General features: G+C 41.6%; 1 protein-coding gene across 2 annotated transcripts in view; it reads left to right on the top strand.

The window, feature by feature from the left end:
- CWF19L2 (CWF19 like cell cycle control factor 2) overlaps nt 1–19,310 on the top strand; it is a 173,487-nt gene that overhangs the window by 62,816 nt on the left and 91,361 nt on the right. For both annotated transcript variants that reach the window (XM_089775683.1, XM_089775682.1), the window contains one exon: nt 1,218–1,307. In XM_089775683.1, coding sequence (XP_089631809.1) covers nt 1,218–1,307 — 90 coding nt within the window. The remainder of the gene's footprint in view (nt 1–1,217; nt 1,308–19,310) is intronic.

Raw genomic sequence — 19,310 nt, 5'->3', positions numbered from 1 at the left:
AAGAAAAACCTGTTAGTCTACTTTTCAATCTACCTATTCCCTTAAAGACCTGACAACTGTCTGTCTTCAAAGAGACTTGATAACACCAGATTACAGAGAGGAACTTCAGAATTTTCATTCATGCTTAAATTCGACAAGTTACGAATGAGCCTTAATAAAGATGCTAATTACCTTACACATTACAAAGACAGCTTCACCACCTATTGAAAGTCGTAGTAACTCCAGATTAGCCACTCATTGATTTACAATAAGCTATTGCCTCCTTTCCTCTTCCTCGCCCCACCTTCTGTTATAAAATCTGATTTGTTAGTTTATAATGTGTTCACTTTCTTCATTGTATTCCTTGGTTATATATGGTCATGCCAATTCTATTTCAGAATATAATCTGAAGAAGCGGGTCTGGCCCACGAAAGCTTGTCACCTAATAAACTACCTTGTTAGTCTTTAAAGTGCTACATATTTTTTCCTTTTGTTTTAGGTAAATACAAAATTGAATAGATAGTTTAGCATAAATAATTAACACACATTCTAAGGGGACTGTGTGTTCAATCTCGTCTTTAGCTCTGCAATTCTCAGTACCTTTCCCAGGCATAAGGAAGATCATTATGTAGTGTAAAAACTTGACTCTCTTGCAAGCAGAAGCTGGTCCAATAAAAGGCATTATTCTCACCCACCCTGCTGTATAATAAGGAGCTGGAAGAGAGGACTATATCAGGAAAAATAACTCATTGGAGAGTGCAGTTCAGCCTCATTCTCCCTTCTTTGGGTCATCCAGAACTCTGATAGTCTGAAGGGCTAAATTCTGAGGTGATGTTTAAGGGAGGGTAAATATATGCAGTAGAAACAGCTATAAGATTTCCCCCTTTAGACTCTTTGTGAAACTTCTATATTAAATATGTTAGAAAAGGGTGTACATTAGGTTAGACTGATCTGTATCTGCTTTCCCATCTCTATAAAGACAGTTATGCTTACCTATACATTTTATGAGTATAAATTGATTAATATTTGATCGATGTATTTGAAAATAAAATATGTTATGGAAGTGCTGTTATTATTTTAATGAAATGTGCAGTAGTGCTTCAGATGCATCTGTCTTAAATTCTTTGGAAAATTTTTTGATTTTGTATCTATAATAAGGCATTGTTCAAATGACATTGTATTACAGTTGATAGTATAACTGTATGCCAGTCACATGGTGTTTATCATTTTATTTAAAGGATTTAGCTTCAGAACTTCAAGCCCAGCTTGAAACTGCACGTAAACTAAAAGAAAGTAGAACTGCAACTCCCACAAGAAAACCCGAGGAGGTAAGGGAAAAATATTCTTCCGTTGTTATGTGCTAGCACAAAAATCACAATACAGGCAGTCCCCGGGTTACATGGATCCGACTTACATCGGATCCCTACTTACAAACAGGATGAGGCAACTCCACACTAGCTGCTTCCCCCCAGCAGACCAGGGAGACGCGAAGCTAGCGTCCCCGCCAGCAGACCAGGGAGACGCGGAGCGGCTTTTCTCAGCAGATACCTCAGCTTGAGAATAAAGGACTGAGGGAAGTGAGGTGTGGGAGAATAAAACTGAGCTCTGGAGAAATGTCTGGCTAGAGTTTCCCCTACAATATGTACCAGTTCCGACTTACATACAAATTCAACTTAAGAACAAACCTACAGTCCCTATCTTGTACATAACCCGGGGACTGCCTGAACAGGTACAAAATATCTGTGGCAATGTTATTTTAAATTTAGATGCTGAAATTTACAAAGACTGTCTGTAAAAGCACCAAGACATCTAGTGAGTGCTAAAATGTCAGACTGCATAGCTGTGGGGAAAATGTCATGAACTCCTTCTGGGTGCAGTTCATCCAGTGCATGCTTCAAGGCTTGTGTGTTGCCTTATACACAAACCGTGAGGGCCAAATTCCTGTTGTCATTAAAATGAATAGTATAGCTCTCATTGATTTCATTGGGTTCAGGATTTGACTTTTACTACCGCTCTTAAGAAGCATGTTAAGCTATTGTATGGCACTTCGATACTGGGTATTTTTTGCCCACAGCATTCAGGTTTCACTTTACATTGCTTACATTGGTAAAGCAATGGCAAAGTGTAAGTTGTGACTTATGTCTTCAGGTGATGCTGAGCATATTTTCTTTGCAGTAGTTTACTTTTTAAAAAGATATAGAGAAACCAGATGCCTCCATTTGGACAACATGAGAGAGTATTTCTAACAGGAATTTCTGGTGGTAATATAAATCACTAAAATGAAGGTGGGAGGACAATTACAGCTTTAGATTCTATGTAACAGTCTTCAGATTTAAGGACTCCAAAATAGATGTAAAGGCAGTATAGAGTAAATCAGATTGGACCTTGTCCAGTGAACCTGTTGAGACGGGTTTGTACTTGATCTGTATATAGCTGCTAGAAATTAAACATTTTGAAAAATAAGTAATGCATATAGAAAGTGAATCTAGTTAGTTTTTCAAAGTGTGGCAGTTACAGATTCAAAGTATAATTTTTCTATGTCACAAAAGGCATACTACCTTTTTAGAAACAAATATGTTGTGTATATACAGTAAAACCTGTGTTATCCGGCACACCCAGGGATTAGGGAGTTCTGGTAACCTAAAAATTCTTATCTGAGGGTGGGAGGGAGAGAGCCGTATGGGAGCCAGGATGTGGCCTGCTAAAAAGGGCGGGATGCAGCCTAGTGAGGGGGATGGAAGCCGGGGGGGGGGGGGGGAACAGGAGGCAGAGATGGAAGGAGCTGCCTGCCAGAGGCGGGGCAGCCGCGGAGGGGTTGGCCTGCCGGGGGTGCCAGGAGCTGCAGGGGGAGCTGAGATGCTTGCTTCCAGCTGCCATTCGCCCCTTCCCCAAGGTACGTGCTTCACGCTCATCTGAGGAATGGCCCAGCACTTAAAGGGCTAGTTTCCTTTTTGGGTTTGTTTTTCTTTTCCCGGTGTCAGAAATTTGCCAGTTTCTACAGTTTTCTGGATGCTTAAGTTCCGGATAGCACAGGTCTTACTGTACTTAACTCATTGGCTGTTTTTCATAAAGGACTGGGAGCAAGTATATTGTAACTAAATATAAATAGCACAATTGTGCCTTTTTGAGTAAACTCAGGAAAAAGCATTAAAAAACCAACACCGGAAGAAAATGGAGATATTGATTATTAATTTCCATTAAAATATAAAGTATTACCAATGCATATTGCAATAAGAAATGTATATTAAATTACAAATATCTTAGAATATTAAGAACATCTATTATATTTCTCACAAAAAAGTGCTACTTTATTAGGCTGATCAGTAAATCTTCTAAAGTTATACCTTACAAATATTAAGCATTTTAAAATTTTGCTATGTGTTCAGTCTAATTTAATTATTTTTAGTACTGTAGATACTTTTTCAGCTGAAGGGCGGGCGTTTATTGGTTTATCACTTTCAAAAAGCTTGCCAATTTTAAAGTACAGGCAGTCGCCAGGTTACATGGATCCGACTTACATCGGATCCCTACTTACAAACAGGGTGAGGCAACCCCGCACTAGCTGCTTCCCCCCAGCAGACCAGGGAGACGCGAAGCTAGCCCCCCCCCCAGCAGACCAGGGAGACGCGGAGCGGCTTTTCTCAGCAGACACCTCAGCTTGAGAATAAAGGACTGAGGGAAGTGAGATGTGGGAGAATAAAACTGAGCTCTGGAGAAATGTTTGGCTAGAGTTTCCCCTACAATATGTACCAGTTCCGACTTACATACAAATTCAACTTAAGAACAAACCTACAGTCCCTATCTTGTACGTAACCCGGGGACTGCCTGTATAGTCTTAAACTAAAAACCCCCAACCAAACAAAAACAAAACTGAACTGGAAGTTTGGAGTATTGAAATAGCTTATACATGGAAACCTGATGCTATGATTGAATGAAAAATTAGGGTATTTTTAGATGTCACCAATTCTATTCCAAGGTCTCGGAAAAAGAAATGCACTTTAAGAGTTAATAATTAGGAAGTATGGCATAATAAATAATTGCATTTATGGCAAAACCTGTTACTTTTATATTCCCATGTAACTACAAATGAAAATATTTTCTCTCTGTAACTACTCAGTTCCTTTTGGGTTTATATAATAGCATTCTTCATACTCCAAAACATTTTATTCTAAAGGATTAGGCTGCAATGAGTCATGTAGACTGCCTGCATATGGCTTATTATAGTAATTGGGGCTTTTTATCCTGCGAGTTTAGAGTAGGACTATGTGTACTAATGTGACTGCCTGCCACTATGTTCTCACTAGTTGCTGTCACACAGACTTTCGTATCAGCCCATCTTTTATTGATGGGGATATGTAAGTCAGCATACCAGGGGTATCCCCAGCTGTTTTTTTTTTTTTAAAAGTCAGTGAATTTCAGATTCTAATTAAAAGCCCTCAGTCCAGTTTTGACTTTGATATTGGGGTGAAGGCAAAGAGAATTTGAAAGAAAACTTGCTAGGAATGTCAATGTGTAGTCAAGTACACGATTAACTGATAAGCCTACATTTACAGTTAATCTTATCATCTACACACTTCCTGCCCACCCTTTGCTGCCTCTGTATCAGCAGGGTGAGTGGAGTTGATGCCATGAGGAGCTGGCTTTTAAGCTGGCTTCCCGTGAGCACAAGATCTGCTCAGCCATTTGCCTCCTACCCATAGTGCTGCTGCCTCTCAGAGGATGAGGAGGGCAGGCAGGAGGCGGTGCAGCTTCGGACTTCCGGCAGATGGGGTTGCTGCTGCGGAGATACTCAAACTTAAAGTATCTTATTGATTAACATATTATATGAACTATGTAGAGCAAATTACTCTACTATTAAAGTATATTCTTGTGCAGTAAGTGTGAAAGAGTCTGTGTTTTCAGATCTGTTCAAAGTCATTGAGAGTCTAAAACCTCACTAAACATCTGGGGCAGAATTTGTACTTATGTTCTGTGGTGTGGAGATTAATGCTTGGCTAGGTGTTTTAATTTCACATAAAAATTTAGCTGCCTTTGAGCAAATTGTAATGAACGTTTTGAGAAATTTTATTGTTTGACAATGTGCTCTGTATTATTTAAGATAAAGTTTCTGTCCCAAAGAGCTTATAATTCAGCATACACACAGAAAACACAGTTCAGATACACATAATTTATAAGGTGCCAGCAAAAGTTTGAAGAGGCTTAGGGATTTAAAAAAATAAATATTACATTAAGATTATGTAGAAAAGAAAGCTGCTTTGTCTTTCTGATATGTGAAGGGTTGTCACTCTTTTAAGTATATTGTGTGTTTGATTTTGGGGATTGGATCAATCCATATTTGTGAAAATTAGCTATTTTGACCTTTATGAAACATTACTGGAATTTGAGTACTGTTTTGCTATAAAACACTTTGGGAAATGTTGGTTATAATAATTTGTAACTGCAAAAAGTGTTGATTTCCTTGGTTATTTTCCAAGCAATTAGTGGTATGGATTAGAGGATTACTTGCATGTCTTGGTTTTGTGATTCTTGGAATATATTTTCCACCCCAAAACACCCTTTGTCTCAGTATCTTGATAGTTTTTTTAGATGGTTAGTGGAGAAGGCTTTCTTGGCATTTTGGCCTCGCGAGCTATACAAGTCTCTCATACAGTTTTTAGAGTCTCCGGTATCAGATGACCTGTAAAACAAACATTCTAGAACTAGGGGGAAAATGTGTCTGAAAGCATAAAGGCCTAACTGACTTGGCAATAAAAGAGGAACTTTGAGAACAGTTTGAATTACTGTAGGTTGTAAATGTAGTTGAAGGTCTGTAAAAGCTTTCTAAGAAATGGTCCAGTGGGATAAGTAAATCTCTTGTGGATAATCCAAAACTGAGATTATTTATTCCACAGCAAACTATGCTTGGATGGCTAATGGATCACTGTCATCCTTTGCTAGCTAGCTGGCTATTTCTTCTCCATTTTTCAAGTTAGAGTACCTATATAAGATTGACAGATGTAAAAAGTCAGATACTTCTAGTCTAAATCATGGGTGGGCAATAATTTTTGCACAAGGACCACTCCAAGAATTTTGGCATGTGGTCATGGGCCATGATTTTCTATTAATGTAGAGGGTGTGAGGTTTGAGATGGAGTTTGGGTTTGCGAAGGAGCTCCAGGCAGGGCATTGGGAGCAGGAGGAGGTGCAGGATCTTGGAGTTTGGGTGGTTCTGACCTGGGACACTGTTGAGGTTTCGAAGGGGGTGCAGAGTCTGTGAAAGAGTTTGGATGCAGTCCTCTTGCTCCCAGCTGGCTAAGGGAGAACCAGGGGAGAAATGTAGCAGTCTGTGCATTGATAGAGGAAGGAGAAGAAAAGCAACAGGGACCTGGTATGTGCAGCTGCAGCCCCTCCACTCCTGAAAAAGTGGTAGGGGAGGAGGGCTCAGGGCCGGGGCAGTCCCAGAAGAATGGGGAGCACCCCCAGTTAGAACTGTTAACTTGCCTATCTGCCTGTTGCTGAGCACAGCAGACTGCTGGAAGCTTTGGGAAACCAGCTGGGACTGTGCCACTCTTTCCACTGCAGCTAAATGTCTCAGCTGGCCAGCTTCTTGCCAGAGTACTGCACCAACTTACTTTCACCTCTGGTGCTAGGGGAGGTGGCAGCACATGGAAGCCCGCTGCCCCTTCACCCAAGAGATGCGCAGAGACATGCTTGCTAGTGGCAGCCGGATGCTTCTGGAAGTCGTGTGTGAGGCCATGACAGGTAGGCAGCCTGCCTGCATGGCCTGCTGCGCTGCGGGACTTCTAGCAGCCTGGAGGGCATGGCAAGTTGCAGGGAAATGTTTGGCAGGCTGGATCCGGCCCATGGGCCATATTTTTTCCACCTCCGGTTTAAGTGAAAGAATAATGTTGTTAAGCGGATTGATTGTTACCAGTGTTTAACCTAATTTAATAAATCAGTATTGGGCAAATAAATCAAATTTCAAGGTGTGTTCACATGCTCTCACACACACGCTCTAGTAGCCTATGTTTGAGATAAAATGCTCTCAACAAATAAAACTCTAGTTGTTTCCAGTACTACAGCATGTGCACTTCAATATAGCTTAAGAAATGTAAGTCATTTTTCCATTTCATAGCTTTTCACAGTAACACTGGTAACAAAAGCTAGGCTCTGACTGTAAAGTGATTGTTGCGACAGTTCTTAATAATGATGAATTAAGCTTAAAGGTTTAAATTAATTGAGTAAAAACCACAAATAAGTACTTTAGGAGAGTAACATGGAGATGCCAAAGAGAATATTAAGTTCTACAATTCTTCTTCGATGAGTGTGCATATGGGTGCTTCACAGTAGGTTGTGTGTGCTCCTGTGCTGCTGATTGGAGAATTTTAATATCTGTCTGTCCTGCCTATGCTATCAGTCCAGCTATCATGGTCATGCATTTCCCCCTCAGTTCATTCTCAATCACTGTGGGCTACACTGTGGGATTCTGTCAATTTCAGAATCATTAACTCTCTATGGTTTTGTTAATTTAGATTAATTGAAGCTATTTTCCCTTAAGTACCTTACTAAAAAAAAAAATAGTAGTCCTGTGGCACCTTAGAGACTAACAAACTATATAGAATCAAAGCTTTTGTGGGCAAAACCCACTTCATCAGATGAATTGCAGTGAAAATAACATAAAACAATATATATTGCTATATATATAATAGTAGAAGAAGAACCTATCAATTATAGAACCCATGTTAATGAGGCTAATTAAGTGGGCAGTATGTGTCCCATTCATAGCTTTTGATGTGAAAACGCCCATGTTAGAGGGAGGAGAAATTGGCTTTGTTGTGTCAAATAATTATTTCCACTCTGATTTATCTGATGAAGTGGATTTTACCTATGAAAGCTCCTGATTCTATTATTTTTGTTAGTATATAAGGTGCCACGGGACTACTTCTTTTTAAAGTTATAGACTGACACAGCTACCTCTGTTACTTTTTTTTTTTAAAGTTGTCTTCCCCCCTATGCCCCCTTCAAAAAAAAGAAAGAAAAGAAAAGAAGAAAGGCTTTACCTTCAGCCAACTCTGGTGGGAGGGGTATCCCTCCTCCCCTGGAGAAGGAGTCTGGCTTCCAAAGCTTTAAAAAGTGCCTGAGCTGCAAAGAGCATATCCCAATAATGGATGGACATTTGCAGTCCATTTGCTGCTTTGGGGAATAGTAAAACCCATAGAAGTGTGTCTGGTGCCAACAGTTAAAGCTCAGGTCCAGAAAAAACAGGGAACTGTGGCTTAAACTGTTGCTTGTGGAGTCAGCCCTTCTCAATCCTCAGAGTCCCAGAGAGAGTCCCCACTGCAACCATCTATGTCAAAGGCAGGTAATTCAAAGGAGACATGTCACACGTTTAAGACCTCTAAGAAAAGATCTGAGAGTCCTTGCAGTGAGCCCAGTTTGAGTAGCAATTGTTGCCCTGTTACTTTGGTGATTTTGCTACCATCAGCACAAAAGCTGAGTAGACTGAGTACCCAGGGCACAAAGAGTAGGGTGCTGACACATAGCTGGTCAACCCAAAGACTTCATTGTCACGGGCAAGGAAGCTCCAGTGCTGAGAGAGTGCGACACACAAAAATGTACCCCAGGGAAGGCTATATTGTCACAACTAGTGGTACCCGCACCAATCTTGATATGTGTGACACCGGTGGACAATATGGTCAGTCCCATGCCACCATCTCCATGGGTTCAAGCCACCCAACACCAACAAGTGTTGGCACTGACACCATCCACATCAATGAAATTCCGGTGTACATGTGATCTCTCTGTGTCTCTGTACCAGAATCACTCATCCTCAGTACCGGGATGTCTCCAGGTTATGCATTGTGCGTCTCCTCATCAGTCAGGAAGCAAGGAAGAGGACCTTGTGTCCCAGTGCTTCTAATACCCGCAAAGGGACCAATTCCAATCTGGGCAAGAGGACTGCTGCCCACTGTACCTACAGTGCTCATGGAGTGGACCAGTCTGGTTTCAGACACCAGCATCCTATCCCTGGTAGCCTTACTGGGATCACTGGCAAGTACTGAGACAGCATGCGTCTTGGGCTCCTTAGTGTGATACATCAATAAGCTAGGAGACACTCTCCATCAGTGGCAGCATCTAGGGCTCCAGAACCTCCTATACAGCTGGTAGAGGAAATGAAGCCTGAGGCTGAAAGATAGGAAACTCCTCAAGTCCGACTTTTTTCCTTGTCACCAGATAAGACAGGGATGCTCCGGTGGTGGATGATTTCCAGTTGTTTCGGGACTTGACACAGAATGTTGCAAATGCCTCAAAGATTCAAGTACAGGAGGTGTCTGAACCCCAACACAAGTTGGTAGATATTTTATGTGCTTCTGAGCGTCTGGTCCCAGTGAGACTTGTGTGGCAGACCCTGGCATCCACACACTTTGTCCCATACCCAACATGTAAATAAGTGTGTAAAAAGTACTATGTGCCATCAAAAGGCACAACATTCCTGTTTTTGCATTCACCTCTGAACACTGTTATAGTGGACACAGTCAAAGCCAAAAGCTGCCAATCCAATCTCAGTCTTCTCCTCCCGACAAGGGAAAATGCATAGTCTGCTCAGCAAGAAAGCATACTCATCTCCCGTGCTACAATTCTGAGTGGCTAACTACCAGGCCATACTGGCCAAAATTACATGAAATTAAATGCCTTTATTGACCAACTTTCAGATTCTCATCAAGAACAGTTTACAGCCATATTTAATGAGCACCAACTGATAGCAAAGACATTCCTTCAGAGAGCCCTGGATGCAGCAGACATGGCGGCTCATTCGATTTTGACTGCAGTGATCATGAGAGAGGCTGTATAGCTGCAATCGTTGGGTTTCCCCAAAGAGGTCCAGGCAACGGTAAAAGATCACCTCTTTGATGGAACAAAGCTGTTCACTGAAAAGACAGATGTATCCCATCATATGTTGAAGGATTCTCTGGCCACCCTTCATTCATTGGGGATTTACATGCTGGCCTATAAGAGGAAACACAGCCCTCGGTTGCAGTTTAAGCTCTGTTTGTCATAGAATACACCTCAATATCAATCATGAAGGCCCTAAGGATCCCCAAGGCTCCCTATGTGGAAGCAATCAAGACAATAGTAACTAAAAAGGTGTGTTAGAAGGAGGAAGTTCTCATGATAAGACAAGAAATAATGGGCTTAAATTGCAGCAAGGGAGGTTTAGGTTGGACGTTAGAAAACACTTCCTAACTGTCATGGTGGTTAAACACTGGAATAAATTGCCTAGGGAGCTTGTGGAATCTCCATCATTGGAGATATTTAAGAGCAGGTTATATAGACATCTATCAGAGATGATCAGATGCTGTTTGGTCCTGCTGTGAGGGCAGGGGACTGGATTTGATGACCTCCTGAGAGGTCTTCCAGTTCTAGTATTCTATGGCTTCAGGGGGTAGCCGAGTTAGTCTGTACAGAAAAAAACAACAAATGGTCTGGCAGCACTTTATAGACTACCAGACCATTTGGTTTTTTTTTCATGATTCTATGAACAGTCAACTTCGTTGCAGCCATCAACATCTAAATGGCTGTTTTGGTGATTTGTTGAGGTGTCCACACTCTCTTTATGACTGCATGTCAGTAATCTGCTCGCCTGCTTTTAGAAATTGTCCCCTTCTGTTTCCCAGCACATGGGAACAGATAACGGCTGACAAGTGGGTGTTGAAAATCATCCATAGTGTATATGAAATCCACTTCTCTTCCTTTTCTTCTCCCAAGCCATGTTCCTGTTCAGTTCCTTGTGATGACAGTCCACTATGCGAAGAAGTGAACCATCTCCTCAGTGTGGGAGCTATAGAGTTGGTCAGTACCCATGTGCCCTAGGGCAAAAGCTTCTATTTTCACTACATCCTGGTACCAAAGAAGGGAGATTGAAGACCTGTGCTAGACCTCACAACACTCATTAAAGCACAGAATTCAAGATGGTCACTCTAGCCATGATTATCTGAGCACTAGGAGGTTCTCAGCCCTCCACCTTCAAGATGCTTCCTTCCATATCAGACAGTACTTCAGATATACCTTGGGTCATGGCCAATAGCAACTACCTGTTTGCAGGACAGGTAGCATGGGAAGTGCCCCTCCTCCTTTGGAGGAGGACCCTGGATCCCCAGCCTTGTTTTGAAAATGTAAACCAAAAATGAGTAAAATGTGAATGGTAACATGCTTTTTAGATGTAAGAAATAAGACATAAGAATGTTTTAGTTTTTAAAAAGTGAGCAGTAAGAGTATCTAATCAGCTGAAAAAACCAGTAGTCCTGTGGCAACTTAGACTAACAAAATATATAGGCGCTTCAGGGAGTAGCCGAGTTAGTCTATACAGGTAAACTGAAAAAAAATATATAGTCTGGTAGCACTTTATAGACTAACAAAACACGTAGATGGTATCAAAATATATAGGATCATGAACAAGGTTCCCTTTTCTGAGCTCTTTGCAGAGGTTCAGAGCTCCCTGTGCAAGCAGAGTTCAGCTGATCAGATGGGGAAAGCAGGTGTCGCCCTCTCGGAGGAGCAGCTAGCTTCAGGTTCTACTCCAGGGCTGGGGAAAAGATAATCTGTGGGCCTGATCTGGATGCAAGAGCCTCAGCCAGCTCTTTGCCTTTCCCGCTCCACTCGGCACTCAGTGAAGCCGGCTGCAGGGCCACATGTGTTTGTGAAACTGAAAGCCTGGACAAAAGGGAGACAGGCTTCTCATGGTGACCCTACCCCTCCTAACCCCCATTGGCTGGTTTCGACCAATAGCAGCTGCCTGTTTGCAGGACAGGTAGCATGGGAAGTGCCCCTCCTCCTTTGAAGGAGGACCCTGCATCCCCAGCCTGCTCCTGTGCCCTCTCCCCAGTCAGACTCCCACAAGCACCCTCCTCCTACCCCTCTTCCCCATGCCAGACACCCTACTCCCAGCCTGCTCCTGCACCCTACTTCCTACCCAGGTCCTGCACCCCCATCCCTATCCCACTCACTGGCAGCTCTGTCCCTGGGACCTGCGCCCCTCCCTATCCTCTCTGGCCCCTGCACCCATTTTCCCTTCCCTCCTGTGCCCACCCCTCCTATAGCCACTCTCTGATCATCTACAGCTAACCCTCCCCATCACCTCTCCTAATACGCCCTCTACCTATCCACCCTGCTTCTATCTGCTGCTCTCTGGTGCCCATCCATCCCCTCCACTCCCTATGTCTGCCCTTCTGCTTCACCCCACAATTCTCTGACACCTGCACTTTCCCTTACTCCCTGCACCCTCCTAGTGCCTCTCTCTTCCTTCACTGCTCCTGCCCTTCCAACACCTGCCGCCCTGCCTTCTTCCCTGGTGCCCACCCCTTCAACATCTTCTGCCCCAGTTCTCCTTACATCCATTTGTGCCCTCACACATGACTTGCTCCAACCTTCGCCTTCCTCATACCCACCCCTACTTTGAACCCCTCTTCTCCTAGCGCCCACTCCTCCTCTCTCCTCTCTCTTGCCGCCATTGCCCTTCTCCTCTGCCCCTCTTCTCTTCCAGCATTACCCTGTTCCCTCCCTTTCCCTCATCTCCAGCCCTTTCCCCTCATTGTCTTCTCGTAGCCCCCTGGCATTTGTCTCTCCTCCACCCTGTCCTTTGGTGCCTTCCTCTTTATTCTCCTACTCTGGGCTCCTCTACTCTCCTCAGCACAAGCCCCTTTCTGTCGTCATCCAACTTCCCCTTAATTTTATTCCTATCCCGTATCTCACCTTCTGCCTTCTTTGACACCCCTCAATCCCCTCTGACTCCCTGGTGCCAGAGCATGGCGCGTGGCTGAGAGTAGCCTTCTGTATGGTAAATTGTCTATGGCACTTTTGGAGATCTCTGGAGAACACTATGAAGCAGTGTTCCCTGTAAGCTGGGCTGCAGCACAGCTCTACAGGTGATTAATCAGCTCCGCCCAGTCAGTCAGCTCCCTGCATGGAGCCCTGAGCCTCTGTCTGGGTGGTGCTGATTAATCATCTTTTTAGGGATTAATCCCCAGTTTAGAGGGAGCAGTGCTATGAAGTATATATTTAAACAGCCTGCAAAAACAGCATATGGGGAGCCAGCAGCAGGACACTCAAATTCACAACAAAATTCTGGCATGTTTGTAAGAATTGGTCTGAATCATTCCAAGAAAAGTAGCTAATATCTACTGAACCTCAGTGAATTTACAACAGAAAATAGGGAAGAGAAAATATTCTTCTGGGAGAAGCACATGAAAATGTGATCTGTAGAAGTAATCGGTGAACCCCCAACTAAAGTAATACAATTATTACCCTGACATCTAGTAATTTGCTAACCATAGTCCGTAAGAATATATTTAATTACATCCGTATCTGTGTATAGTAGGCTGTTTCACAATTCACTGACATAAGATATGCTACTGCAACAGTTAATACACAGCATGATCGACACTTCAAATGGCCACAGGGAACTCCTTGGAATCTTGCAAACTGCTTGGAAACAGGATTTCATGCAAGCGGTAGGCATGTACCTTTACTGGCTGAAGTGAGATCAGATGTCTTTACACTACCTTTAAGCATATTTATTAATTCAGAAGGTTCTTGAACAACTAATCATCGACATTACTACTACCCAGTAAAATAAAGTAAAATGGGAACTTCAACCTGCTGGCAAATAAGCCAGAGCATTTCTTTCCTTTGAAGTTTTGTAAATATAGGCAGGTGTGACTTTGCGCATTCCAATACATTAATTATACTTCTCTGATGGGACTGACTGAAACAGCCTCCTGGAGTCACACATAATTCATCATTGTTACCTAGAAGTGGCAGCTAAGTGTGCAATGACTACCCCATGCTTCCCCATTGCTTTCCCGATGCAGAAGGCAGATCAGCTTTGAGGCTGGAACGTGGCACTTGCTTTTAGTCTCTTAAGCATTGATACGTCTGACCGAGTAGGTTGTAGCTTTGTATGCCTGATTCTAAGCCTGCCACCACTAAAATTTCCCTGGGGCTCAAGCCACATCCCCAAACCTTGAAAAGTAGCTAGTTTCCTAATGGGGCCACAGTAAAAGTGCAATTCAGCAGAGTGTCTGAGCAAAGGCTAGTCTACTGAAAGCGTCTGCATAAAGTCTGGGTATAAAGAATAGTGTTTAAATATAAGTATCACATATGCCTTGTGGGAGCGTTATTCTATATAAATGGCTGTGATGCAGGATACCTTGGTCCAGCAACAAAGATGCATCTCAAAACTGAGGTTAACAAGGAAACAGCATGCTTTTGTGCAAGTTTCATTGTTGTTTTCGCATGTTCATTGTAGGGTTAAAAAAAAGCTGTATATTGGCAATGTTGCATTGAGGGAAAAAGTGTAATTTCCTACATTTTCATTATTCCCGGCTGCTCCTGGGGTGGGACCACTTGGCAGGCAGCTGCCCAGTGTGCTGGGACTGGAGCTGTGACCACAGCGCTATTTTTAGTACTGCAGCCACGTGACCCGCCGTAGCTGCAGCTCCAGCCCTAGACCAGGGCTGAAACTAGGGTCAGGGTGCATGATGGCTGCCCAGCTGCTTTTAGGTCCAGGCGGTCACCAGCTTACATGGCCCTACAACGTGGAGCAGCTTAGCAGATAGTGTGCGGCTCTGCTAAGGAGGTACACGGGACTCAAATTGTTGGTGTGCACCTGTGCAGGTGTGCACTTTAGAGGTTGGAGGTTTTGGAGGGGTTGTTTTTTTGCTTCTTACTTCTGTGGTCTCCAACTGATTTTTTTCTGTGGGTCAGTGGCCCCTGACTCAAAAAAGGTTCCCTACCCCTGTCATAAATAAAGACAATGCTGAAACCTTTTGTGTTGGGCATAATATTTTACTTGATTTAAAAATGAAGCCTGGCCCAGCCCCCATCTGACTGTATCATCATAACACTCCTGCACCCCCACACATCCCAACCCTGAGCCCATCAGACCCCCACATCTCCAGACTCTTGCACCCCACATCCCCAGCCCCCTGCCATGACAGAAGACAGCCTGAATGCATGCATGAAGCTCGATTTGACCAGTTATAATGTAAACTTCAAAGAAATGTGTGAAAAGATGCAGCAGTAGAAGCCCCATTAAATAAAGTCTGGGAGTACATTACATTTATGCTATTATTAATCATTATGTCAATTATCAATAGTGTTAAGTTGTATATTTTCAGTCATGGAAATGGGCATTCATATATGGTTCTTTGTTGACCACTTGTTCTGAATTTTGATGTAGTTTGGTTCTTTGGTTTGAAAAAGGTTGCTGGACCCTGCCCTACAGGTTTAGGCATGTTACCATTCCTGATATCACATTTGTGTCCATTTATCCTTTGTCACAGAGATTGTCTGGTTTATGGCAGAGGGGCATTGTTGGTACTTGATGGCATATATCAAATTAGACATCCTCTTCTCTTTTATGTTTTATGAGCCCCTGATGTTGTGGTTTATGTGGTTAGGTCCTGTGATGGTGTTGCTTGTGTAGATATGGGGACAGAGTTGGCAACGGGTTTTGTTGCAGAAGTAGGTTCCTGGGTGAGTGTATCTGAGGTGTGGTGTTCTGCTTCTGGGAGTAAAAGGACATTTTAGTTTTCATGTCTGTTTATTCTTTGGCTCTCTACTGATACGGTAAACAAAGGTGACAGCTGTGGTAGGTTTTTTTGTTGTTGATTCTTCCTAGCTAGAAGCTAGCTTAACTGTGCTACTCATTTTATATAGAACTCCATATTGGACTATTGGTTATTAATCTTCAGATTCCTTTGTAGTTTTCATCTATTTTATCTAGCATATCTTTTCATTTCTATTGTTCTGGTCTGAATTTTTAATTTTTTAAAGTATGTCTGTTTGCAGTGAATAAGAGCTTTGTTTTCCATCTACTCATACTCATTTTGCTCTCCAGATCTTTTTTTGTATAGAGCTATTTGCATGCCTTTTTATGACTCAGTTATGACATGCTTAAATAACTGCCATGCTCAGTTGAAGAGTTTGTCTACATGGGGGAGTTAGACTTCAGTAAAATGGAATGTGAATTTAAAGACCATTACTTCCTCTGCCTAAGTCCCCAAGTGGACACTCTTACAGCACAGGGAGAATGCCCTTGGGCAGTTGAGTTTAATGCACTCAAGGGCACTTTTAGTGCTCAATAGCACATAGTGCACATTAGCTACTCTGCACTGCTATACCAACTAGTGCACACTTGCTACTGAAAACTTTTCCTCCCTGTAGGCATGTCTTTTTTTCATTTAATTTGTTTCACTGGTGTTCTCAATTTTTGAAAACTCTTTCTAAAATTTAATCTCATCATATTAGATTTCTGTTTAATTCCCACCCATGGATGTTAAACTTACTTTTATTGTCGTCACTATTACTTAATGGCTCAGCTATATTTCTGGAAACAGCTCTTGTGTATTACCTAGTACTAAATTAAGAATATCCTCTTCTCTTTTATGTTTTAGAACTAGCTGTTCCAAACTGTAACCAGCTATTTAAGATGTCAAGAAATTTTCTGTAAACCTTTTCATTTTGTGACATTTTTCAGGTTTATATGTGGGTGGTTGATGACACCTATTATTATTTAATTAGATCTAATTGCCTCATTGGTCTTCCTCAACACTATGCACTCAATATCTTTTTACTAATCAGATGTCCAGTTGTGTAATAATACTAATATATTTTGTATTCTTATGATTTGGGATTTGATTCTTACAGAATGTAATGTATGGTCTCCATCACTTGTAACTTGTGGATCTGATTACCCATCTCAAAAATGATATAGTGGAATAGAAGAACTGAAAAGGGTGTGAGTGTGTGAGAGAGAAACACAAATGGTCCAATCTTGTATAGGTATTTTTTATCACCATTCATTTTATCAAATAACCTATCTCCTTGTCCAGGATCTTAGGTTATTATGGTGATGCTTATTATAATAATTGGTGAGTGCCTCTGAAAAATACAAAATCACATTGGAAAAACTTAAAAACCAACAAATAGTCTTGCAGCACCTTAGAAACTAACAAAACATGTAGATGGTATCATGAGCTTTCGTGGGTACAACCTACTTCTTCAGATAAATGGCATTTAAGTGGTCCAGTTTTCAAATAAATAGTGGGTTTGGTGTGTTTGTTTTTCTTCCCTGCTTTGCATGAGTCAATGAAGTTTTTTATTTTTGTCTCCTCTATCCATCCTTTTTTCTTCTTTTCTCTCTTCTTTCTTGCCTTACTTCTCTAGCTATTTCTTTCTTCTTTGCTATTTTGACTTGTGTCTGAGCCAAAACTAATTCACAGATACAGGTTTTAGACTGTCTGATTGCATAGATTGGTGATAATCTTATTTGCACTGGTAATGCATTCTGAAACTTTCGCCTTTGTTGTAATTTCAGGGGATATAGCATTCTTAACAGGTTTTATCCCTGAAGTTGACAGTTGGATAGAGGACATTGAAGAATGACCTAGAGATTCTGAAACTGATCTAGTATTATATGGGAAGCTAGCATTGGTAGGATATATTCTCTTCGGCTGATGTTGCTGAGGAGGCATGCTGCCGCATTCTGGATGATCTGATCCTTTTCTTACTGTCATGGTGGTCATATCTAGATATGAGTTGAAAAAGTCAAATCTTGAGGCTGCAGAGGCATGTATCAAAGTGAGCAAGTACTTTTGTTTGATAAAATGGTTAGTCATAGATAGAAAGCAATAGTCACCAAAAATACCTACCAACCAACCCAAAAAATAACTGTCTGGCAGTAGCAAGGAGTTCAAGAGGCCCTTTGAGCTGTTACCTGATTTGATAATCTGGAAAAACTGTAAAAACAACAAATAGTCTAGTAGCACTTGTTAGTCTTTAAAATACTACTAAACTATTTGTTGTTTTTAAAATGTTTCCTGTTACAGACGAACTTGGCTACCCCTCTGAAGCTTTTGATAATCTGGTGCCTTGCAGGATGAAAAGTAACAGTAACTGTGTTAGTCTGATTTTGGTAAAACAAAAAAAGCAGTCATGTAGCACTTTAAAGACTAATAAGATGGTTTATTAGGTGATGAGCTTTCGTGGGGCAGATCCACTTATTCTGCCCCATGAAATCTCATCACCTAATAAACCATCTTATTAGTCTTTAAAGTGCTACGTGGCTGCTTTTTATTGATAATCTGGGGCAGACTTCTCCACTGAAAGAATGAAGTGAGAGTGGACTTGAAAGAGTTTCCTTTCTCCCTCAATGTCAGGAAACGGGTGGAGGTGTGGGGGTGTGTATGTGTGGCTTGCTTGCTTGCTTGCTCTGGAGTGTCAAAGGTAGGGTCCAGAATGCTATTGTAATGACAAGATTTATGTTTTGATGCTGAATATTCTGTTGAATTTTATTCCTTCATGGAGCTATGCTTGGATTCCTTTATTTAGTTTTTGATGAAGGTCTGCAGTCATCCTTGCATCTCTTAGAGCTCATGCAATATTCAGCTGTTCATTTGATCAGTAATTTGAAAACAGATTATCAGATTTTTTCAGTTCTTTGTGAGCTCCAGTGGCTCCCTGTCCTGCAGTATATTGGCTTTTAAAATTTTTATTTTTCACTTTAGCTGTTAGTATTGAAAAGCAGTTCAAGTTTAATAGATCTGCTCTCAAGTTATCAGTCTGTTCACTCCTGTTGCTCAACCATTCAGTCAAATGGCTGTTCCTCAAATTAAACTGCACACTTGGTGGCAGGGCTTTTTCATTTTTGCTGTTAAATTATGGAATAGTTTCCTTCTTTGGAGAATTTACAAATCTCTTTCCAGAGTTATTTTACTTAAAGTACCATCTTTTAAAACTCTTTTCTTTGTTTTCCAAATTTATGTTGTACATCAATGCCTGTTTAGTATTTTGTAACCTTTTTGTGAGGGGAAAAATGCTTTAAATGGAAAATAAGACTGAGCTAGAACTCAGTTTCTTCATGGATACTTACACACAACCCTACTCTAGATTAGCAATTTAATAAAACATGTTCCTTTAAAACTATAACATCTCTGGGAGAAGAACTGTAATTACTATGTTTGTACGCATCTAGCATATTGGGACCCCAGTCTGGCTGGCTTGAAAGTGCTTGTGACAGTTTCATTCCCCCCCCCCCCCAGTGCTTTAATAAATTGACTCATGGACACACACTTGCATAACTTGAATATGCTTTGGACAAAATCCCTCAAGTAATGTATCAATCTTAATGTCTCATTCTGCTGGATCTGTATATCTTATTTTGGTGTATAATTCTTATGTGTAAAGTTAGATATGTGGAGCATGGAATGCTTTCTTGTTTTAAATGTGCAAATGAAAAGCATCAAGAGTGTTACCATCAATGTCTGGATGATCACCAGTAAATAGCCTTTTTTG

Source organism: Pelodiscus sinensis, chromosome 1, assembly GCF_052426305.1.
Source record: "Pelodiscus sinensis isolate ZL-2025 chromosome 1, ASM5242630v1, whole genome shotgun sequence".
In the NCBI taxonomy this organism is placed as follows: Eukaryota; Metazoa; Chordata; order Testudines; family Trionychidae; genus Pelodiscus; species Pelodiscus sinensis.
This window is presented reverse-complemented; position numbering and strand designations above follow the sequence as displayed.